Source organism: Crocuta crocuta, unplaced genomic scaffold, assembly GCF_008692635.1.
Source record: "Crocuta crocuta isolate KB4526 unplaced genomic scaffold, BGI_CrCroc_1.0 scaffold762, whole genome shotgun sequence".
NCBI lineage: Eukaryota > Metazoa > Chordata > Mammalia > Carnivora > Hyaenidae > Crocuta > Crocuta crocuta.
In genome coordinates this window covers 230,900-239,144 of record NW_027529524.1, presented here as the reverse complement: position 1 = coordinate 239,144, position 8,245 = coordinate 230,900, and the positions used below count along the sequence as shown (strand labels likewise).

Below are 8,245 nucleotides of genomic sequence, written 5' to 3'. Positions count from 1 at the left end.
CTGTTTTTTGTTTTTTTTTTTTTTGTTTTTTTTTTTTTGTCTGAGAAGGAGCTCACTTTATTGGGGACAGAGCACTGCACGTGGCCAATAGATGAAGGCAGCCCAGTGGGCATCCTACACATCATGCTCAAAAAGGTACACAGGAGGTTTTGCTAAGAAAGACCACCTGGAACATGGGTTCCTCTGGGGAACTTCCCCAATCTTGTCGCTCCAAGGAGTCGGCACACTCCCGACTATTTCCTTGAAGGCAAATGTGGTAGCTACAGGTGGAGCCCCCGCAGGGGTGCCTTCTTGTTTTTCATAAAGAACATTTTCTTTAGATTTTTTGAAGTCTTCATTTGTTACTTTCATTCTATGTTCTTTCAAACCATCAGACCAGCTTCTGTACAGATTGCCTTGACGTAGGTCCCAGAGAGATCATCTTTAGCCATGATCAGTTCATCCAGGGTTACATCATTGGCCAGTGTCATCCTGCTTGTGTGGATCTGAAAGATGTGCTTCTTTGGGCAGGGGGAGCTCGATTGTCCTGTCAATGTGGCCTGGTCTGATAAGTGCTGGATCCAACGTTTCTATTCCGTCTGTGGTCATGATAACTTTCACGTCACCCCTTGAATCAAATCCATTCAACTGGCTCAACAGTTTCAATGAACTCATTGTTCATTGAATTTCTCCCTCACCACCAGAATTTGAGTCTATCTTTTTGTTCCAATGGCATCAATTTCATCAATAAACATGATGGATGGTGCATGTTCTTCCGAAACTCGAAACAATTCTCGAATGAGTTTGGGCCTATCACCTAGGTACCTCTGAATAATTTCAGAGCCAACCACTCTTTTTTAAAAAGTTATTAAAAACAAATTTTTTAAATGTTTATTTTTGAGAGAGAGAAAGAGAAACAGAGTGTGAGTGGGGGAGGGGCAGAGAGAGGGAGAGATACAGAATCCAAAGCAGGCTCCAGGCTCTGAGTGCAGAGCCCAATGAGGGTCTCAAACTTATGACCCACAGGATCATGACCTGAGCCAAATCCAGAGGCTTCACTGACTGAGCCATCCAGGTGCCCCTAGAGCCAACCACTGGTAAGAAAGTGGCTGAGGTTTGTTTGCTACTGCTTTGGCTAATAAGGTTTACCTGTGCCAGGTGGACGATAGAGAATGACCCCTTTGGGAGCTTTATACCCATCTCTTCATAATATTCAGGATGACTGAGGAAGCTCCATAGATTTCTTAATTTTCTGGATTTGGTTGTCCAATTCCCCAATATCAGCATCGGTTTCCTGGGAGTGACTTTTCTTTCTTTCTTTCTTTCTTTCTTTCTTTCTTTCTTTCTTTCTTTCTTTCTTTCTTTCTTTCTTTCTTTCTTTCTTTCTTTCTTTCTTTCTTTCCTTCCTTCCTTCCCTCCTTCCTTCTTTCTTTCTTTCTTTTTCCTTTCTTTCCTCCTTCCTTCCTTCCTTCCTTCCTTTCAATTTTTAAATGTTTATTTTAGAGAGAGACAGACAGAGAGTGAGCAGGGGAGGGGCAGAGAGAAAGGGAGACACAGAATCCAAAGCAGGCTCCGGGCTCTGAGCTGTCAGCACAGAGTCTGACACAGGGCTCGAACCAATGAATGGCGAGATCATGACCTGAGCTGAAGTCGGATGCTTAACCGACTGAGCCTTTTTTACCTTCATCTCTGTGGCCAAGAGATCCATGTCATCCATGAGCATCCCTATGATGGCATGCACTGACCTACAAAGAAAAGAATGCTGACGTAGTGTTCTGAGCCCACAGATGCAGACACAATGGCATGATTGTCATCAATAATCTCTTTCAAGGTTCCTACTGACATTGGGGTCCTCCTCCGATCATCCACCTTTGATCTTTCCTCCTCTTGCTTTTCTTCTAAAGGCTTCATTTGTTTCCAATTTCTAATGAATTCTTCCTCCATGAAAAGACAGTCCTTAATTCTGTCTAACTTCAGTAATTTTAACCGGCACTGAGTGTGACATGTCACCAGTGGCAGCTTGCTGAAAGCATCTGGTTCCTTTGTTGTTGTTTTTTTTCTTCTTTTTCCCCACTCTAGATGGTACAGGAGGTTCATATTTCTTTTTCTTATCCTTGTCATCCTTCTTGCCACCTCCAGAGCCATGACCACCACTCTGACTTACACCTGTGTTGCTTGGGCTGCTTGAACTGCCTCTATTAGAAGTGCCCACTGTACTTAATTCTATGGAATTTTATTATATATGTAGGTTTGTTTATCTATAACCACAGTCAAGATATATTTCAAAGATTTTCTCTTTTTCTAATAATTTTATAATTTTACATGTTATATATAAGTTCTACTATATGTTTTTTTAAAATATTTTTTAAAAATTTATTTCTGAGAGAGAGAGAGAGAGAGCATGAGCAGGGGAGGGTCAGAGAGAGAGGGAGACACAGAATCCGAAACAGGCTCCAGGCTCTGAGCTGTCAGCACAGAGCCCAATGAGGGGCTTGAACCCATGAACCATGAGATGGTGACCCGACCTGAAGTTGGACGCTCAACCAACTGAGCCACCCAGTTTTATAACGTGAGAGATTTACATTTGAGTTTTTGTTTGCTTATGTGTTTTTGTCTACGGCTGTCCAATTGCTGAAGCATCATTTATTGAAAAGACCATCCTTTTGCATTGAATTGCTTTTGTGCCTTTGTCAAAAGTCAGCTGAGCATATTTGTGTGTGTTGGGGGCACTTTTCCTGATCTTTATGTCTGTTTATGTGCCAATTGATTAAAATCTGTCTTAATTACTGCAGCTATATCATCAGATTTAACTTCAAATAGAGGGACTTTTCTCATTTTATTCTTCTTTCTCAAGAGTGTGTTAGCTATTTTAGGTACTATGCCTTTCTGTATAAATTTTAGAATAAGCTGGTCTAACCTTACTGGGGCAAAAATCGCATTAAACCTATAGATCAATTTGGCAGTAATTGATCTCTACTAAGTCGACTCTTCTAATACATGAACATATTATGTCTCTATTTAATTTGATTTCTTTTAACTAGCATTTTGTGATTTTCAGCATTCAGATCCTTTTTGTGTTTTGTTAAGTGTATACACAGTATTTCATTTTCTTTATGATAACTATAAGTAATATTGTGTTTTTAATTTGGTTTCCATATAACCTGTATTACTGTATAAAAACATCCTTTTACTTTCAACATACCTGTGTCATTAAATGTTAACTGAATTTCTTCTCACTTTAACCACGCACACACACACACACACACACACACACACACACACAAGCTGGGAGACACAGATACACTGAGAAAATACAACTTAGGAGCTTTGTGCGTCTTGATTACAATGCTGTTTAGATATTTCTGTTGGAAGGGGCAAAATCACATTATAGATTAGATTCCTGGGGCACCTGGGTGGCTCACTCAGTTAGTGTCGGATTCTTGGTTTTAACTCAGGTTATGATCTCACAGTTTGTGGGTTTGAGCCCTGAATCGGGCTCTCCCTTGGCAGCACAGAGCCTGCTTGGGGGGGATTCTCTCTCTTTCACCCTCCTCCGTCTTGCCCCTCCCCTGCTCTCTCACTCTTTTTCTCAAAATAAATGAACACTAAAAAAAGAAAAAGAAAAACTGATCTCCATGAGAATCTCTCGCTGGGGCTTTCAATCACAACTTCAGGTGTAAAGAGAAAATCCATGTCCCTCCACTTCCATTCCCAGGGCAAACTCACTCTCTGACATCCAGTTTCTTTCGGGGCGAGTTTTCTTCTAGGAGTCGGGAGGAGAGGTAAGGAGTAAGGAGCTCAGCTCAAGTCGAGGGATTTCAGAAGGGAAAGGGACAAAACGGGACCGGTCCCAGCTTGGTGTCTTTCCCAGGTTTCCTCAGAAAGACCCTGGGGCCAGGCCTCAGGGAGACAGACAAAGGGCACTCTGTGTAGGTGAGAGGAACCGGGGCAAAGTCGCGGGTCTCGGGAAAGGACTGTCTTTGAAAGTCCCAGGCGTGAGTTGGGTGTAAGGGCGGGGAAGCCCAGTCAGTCCCTTACTCCGCGCGCACTGCGCTTCTCCCTCTTCCAACCTGCCAAGCCCTCTTGCCTCAAGACGCGGCTAATGACGCGGCCCCAGTTCGTACTCCCATTGCTAGTCCGGTTTCTAGAGAAGCCAATCAGCGTCACCGCGGTCACTGGCCTGTCCTGGCCACCGACCTGCTAGGACTTATATTCTCTAGACCCCAAGGATGCGGGTCCTGAGGCCCAGAACCCTCCTCCTGCTCCTGTCGGGGGCCCTGGCCGTGACCCAGACCTGCGCGGGTGAGTGGGGGGTCGGGAGGAAAGGGCATCTACGGGACAGGAGCGCGGGGACCGTTCGGCGGGGACGCGGGACCCGGGAGAAGGCGCCTGTCCGCCGCCCCCGCGCCAGAACCCTACCCGCCCCGGCCTGTCCTCCCCTTCCCTCCCCGACTCCGCCCTCCTCTCCCCCACTCGGGTCCCCTCCCCTGCCCTCCTGGCCGCCTCCACCTGGGACCCGGGCCCCGCGCCGGGAGGAGGGTCAGGCGGGGTCTCACCCCTCCGCGCCCGCAGGCTCCCACTCCCTGAGGTATTTGGGCACCGCGGTGTCCCGGCCCGGCCGCGGGGAACCCCGGTACTTGGAAGTCGGCTACGTGGACGACACGCAGTTCGTGCGGTTTGACAGCGACGCCCCGAGTCCGAGGACGGAGCCGCGCGTGCAGTGGTTGAAGCGGGAGGGACCGGAGTATTGGGAGCAGGAGACGCGGGGCGCCAAGGACACGGCACAGGCTTTCCGAGTGGGCCTGAACACGTTGCGCGGCTACTACAACCAGAGCGAGGCCGGTGAGCGACGCGGGCCCGGGCCCAGGTCACGACCCTCATCCCCGGGGTTGCCCGAGTCTTTGGGTCCTAACACTCCCCGGAGGCTGCTGGACCCGCCGGTCTCGGGACCCGGAAAAAGCGCGCGGGCACTTTTACGCGCCATTCAGTTTTGGCTGCAAGCCCTGGGGTTCGGGGGCGGGGCGGGGCGGGGCTCCGGGGCGGAGCTGATCGCGTGGGCGGGGCCAGGATCTCACACCATCCAGTGGCTGTCTGCCTGCAAAGTGGGGCCCGATTGGCGCCTCCTCCGAGGATACTGGCAGTTCGCCTACGACGGCGCGGACTACATCGCCCTGAACGAGGACCTGCGCTCCTGGACCGCGGCGGACACGGCGGCGCAGATCACCCGCCGCAAGTGGGAAGAGGCCGGGGCAGCGGAGCACCAGAGGAACGACCTGCAGGTCACGTGCGTCGAGTGGCTCCGGAAGTACCTGGAGAAGGGGAACAAGACGCTGCTGCGCACAGGTACCAGGGGCCGTGCGGCTTCCCACGATTTCCCCTCCAGCTGAGGTGTCCTAAGAGGATAGGAAGAAATGGGATCCACAGCAGGATATGGCCCTCCCCTGGGTCCGGAGACTGACTGCCTGGGTTTTCAGATCCGGTCCCAGAGAGTGGCCCAAAGGGTCTGTCTTTCTCCTAGGGACAGTTAAAGGATACAGTCTCTCCAGGGATGGAGGAGGAGACCATTTCTGAAATAATTCATCAGCCTTTCACTTTGGCTCACATGGCTTTGGGAACATTGGGGGATTTTCTTAGGCTTTGTTCTCTGCCCCACACCCCGTGTGTCTGGCGTCTGACTTCACCTATTCTGAGTCATTTAGCCTCCAGCCAGGTCTGGACCAGAAATCCCTTTCTTTTCTGCTCTCAGAAACCTGCCTTCTACACTGGGCTGTCTCACCCTAATTCTAGAATTTACAAACAAGAAGAGATTATGTGTCTAGGCTAGTGTCTGGGTTTTTTCTCCTTTCCCCCATTCCAGCTGTCTTGTCCATTCTCAAAATGGCCACATGAGACTTGCCTCAGTGGCCCGAGACAGTTGTAAAATTCCTGAATTTTCTGACCCTTCTCTTCAGACCCCCCGAAGACACACATCACCCACTACCCCACTTCTAAGCATGACATCACCCTGAAGTGCTGGGCCCTGGGTTTCTATCCTGCGGGGATCATCCTGACCTGGCAGCGTGATGGGGAGGACCTGACTCAGGACATGGAGTTTGTAGAGACCAGGCCTTCTGGGGAAGGGACCTTCCAGAAGTGGGCATCTGTGGTGGTGCCTTCGGGAGAGGAGCAGAGATACACGTGCCTCGTGCAGCACGAGGGGCTGCCCAAACCCCTCATGCTGAAATGGGGTAAGGACGGGGTGAGGAGACCTGGGTATGGAGCCAAACGTGGAGAAATTCAGCAGCGTTGAGGCTGAGACCTCGGAGTCAAGGCTCTCACTTTATCCTCTCTTCCCAGAGTCCCCTCCTCAGCACAGCATTCCCATGGTGGGCATTGTTGCTGGGCTGGTTTCCTTTGTGGTCACTGGTGCTGTGGTGGTTGGAGCTGTCATATGGAGGAAGTAGAGCCCAGGTAAGGAAGGAGAGTGCTCTGAGTTTTCTTGTCTTTCTGTAGTGTTTCAAGTCCAGGTAGAAGTCGTCCTGCCTTATTTGTGGGAAGTGCCATCCACACACATGTGCTTGTCCACTGTGCAGCTCGTTGCTACATTCACTCTGGAGTAAAGCTATGTGAGAGTGAAGGGCAAACTTATCACCTTGATGAATGTGGTGATAGAATCTGATTCCCAGCAGTCCCAGATCAGAGAACAAAGTCCTTGGTGAGGACAGACTCCAGGAGACTTGTTGGTCTAGCCCTGACATCTCTTTTCTTCATGTCCCCCTGATCCTGCCATAGGTCTGTAGTTACAGTTCTGGAAACTTCCCTATGGTCCAGGCTATCAGTTTCACCTAGGATCTGGGACTCTGCCTCCTCCGTGGCATCTCATGTGATATTTTCTTTCCATAGGTGGAAGAAGAAGGAGTTATGCTCAGTCTGCATGTAAGTATGGAGGGGGTGATCCCTGAGACCCTGGGATGGTGTAAACAGGACTCCATGGGGAGCTCACTCACCCCATAGCTACTCCTTTAGTCTCATCTCCTGGGGGGCTCTGACAAGTTCTGTTTGTTTTAACCCAAGTAGTAACAGTGCCCAGGGCTCTCTCCACTGCTAAAAGTGAGACCCTGGAGAGCCTGAAGTGGGGAGGGGAGAGGGGAAAGGGGCTGAGTTTGGGTAATGGGGATTCTTTGAGTAGGATATCTTGAGCATGTGGTGGGCTATTGAGAACATCAGCACTTACATGACTGACCTGACTTTGTTCATGATTATTTTCTTCCACAGTGTGAGCCAGCTGCCTCGGGGGACTGAGTGATGCAAGATTTGTTCACTTTCCCACTTTGTGAACAATGCCCCTGATTTCTCTTTTTGCAAAAGGCATCTGCATGTGTCCTCGTTCCAAATAACATAAAGTGAGGAGGTGGGGAGACTACCGCCCCCCGACCCCATCCCACAGTGACCTCGGTTCTCTTTCCTCATCTGCTTTTATGATCCAGCAGAGGGAGAGTGGGCCTCTCCATCCCTGTCTTTCCTTTATGTTTCACTGAGTTACAACTTCTTGCACATAGGACTCTGCATATGAATTTGTTTTTCCAGTTCTTGTCATGAGGAGTTGATCGATTAGTTAAAGGAGAAGATTTCTAAAGTTTGAGAGAGGAAATAAATGGAAGCCCTGAGAACCTCCCAGAATCTGCCAGTTTGGTGTGCTGAGTCTGCTCTGGGTGAGGACAGGAGAAAGCTGTGAGGAGCCTCATGGCCACTTAGTGCAGCAAGGGTGTGACATGGTCTCTCCTCAGCTGGGGAATCTCTCTGCTCTTTTGTCTTTGTCCCTTCAGTAGAACCTGCTCTTCCAGGACCTGTGATCACCCAGGGTATCACCTGGGTATCTGGATATCACCCACACCTTGTCCTGCCTCCAGGACTGTGGCAACAAGACGTTAGTGGCCGGGTCTGCTGAGGCTCAGGCGCAGTCGGGCCCTCAGCCCCGTCTTTAGGTGTTTATTTGTTGTTTCTTTGTTTCTGTCTGTGTCAGCAGGAGGAGGTGTTTGGCCTGTCGACGACGTCTGCACAAGGCCCTGGGTGGCCCTGGGCACAGGAATCTGGAGTATCAAGAGGTTATTTTCGGTCTCATTCAGGTCTTGCCCTCCTTCTCGGGCTTGATTGTTCTTCCCTTCTTTTCCCCAGTCTTCTAAGAGGAACAGATTCTGGAATTGGCAGACAAAAAGCATGCCATAATTTCTTATTTTAAATTAGTTCTTGTTTTCTTTCCATCCTCTGCTCGCCTACCCTCTGCCCT

General features: G+C 49.5%; 1 protein-coding gene and 2 pseudogenes across 2 annotated transcripts; 1 reads left to right on the top strand and 2 right to left on the bottom strand.

Annotated features, from left to right (window-relative positions):
* LOC144228949 (26S proteasome regulatory subunit 4 pseudogene) overlaps positions 1-113 on the bottom strand; it is a 5,542-nt pseudogene extending 5,429 nt beyond the window's left edge.
* Position 114: 1 nt separating this feature from the next.
* LOC144228948 (26S proteasome regulatory subunit 4 pseudogene) lies at positions 115-1,938 on the bottom strand (annotated as a pseudogene).
* Positions 1,939-4,199: 2,261 nt separating this feature from the next.
* On the top strand, positions 4,200-7,627 carry LOC144228930 (BOLA class I histocompatibility antigen, alpha chain BL3-7-like). 2 transcript variants are annotated; one of them, XM_077760849.1, is made up of 7 exons: positions 4,200-4,281; positions 4,552-4,821; positions 5,047-5,322; positions 5,931-6,206; positions 6,316-6,429; positions 6,862-6,894; positions 7,234-7,627. In XM_077760849.1, exons 1-5 carry the CDS (start codon positions 4,209-4,211, stop codon positions 6,420-6,422), a joined length of 1,002 nt encoding a protein of 333 aa, XP_077616975.1. In that variant the 5' UTR covers positions 4,200-4,208; the 3' UTR covers positions 6,423-6,429; positions 6,862-6,894; positions 7,234-7,627. The 2 variants fall into 2 exon arrangements, with proteins under 2 accessions (XP_077616975.1, XP_077616974.1); XM_077760848.1 differs by lacking the exon at positions 5,931-6,206 and having other exon boundaries at positions 4,209-4,281.
* Positions 7,628-8,245: the final 618 nt, after the last annotated feature.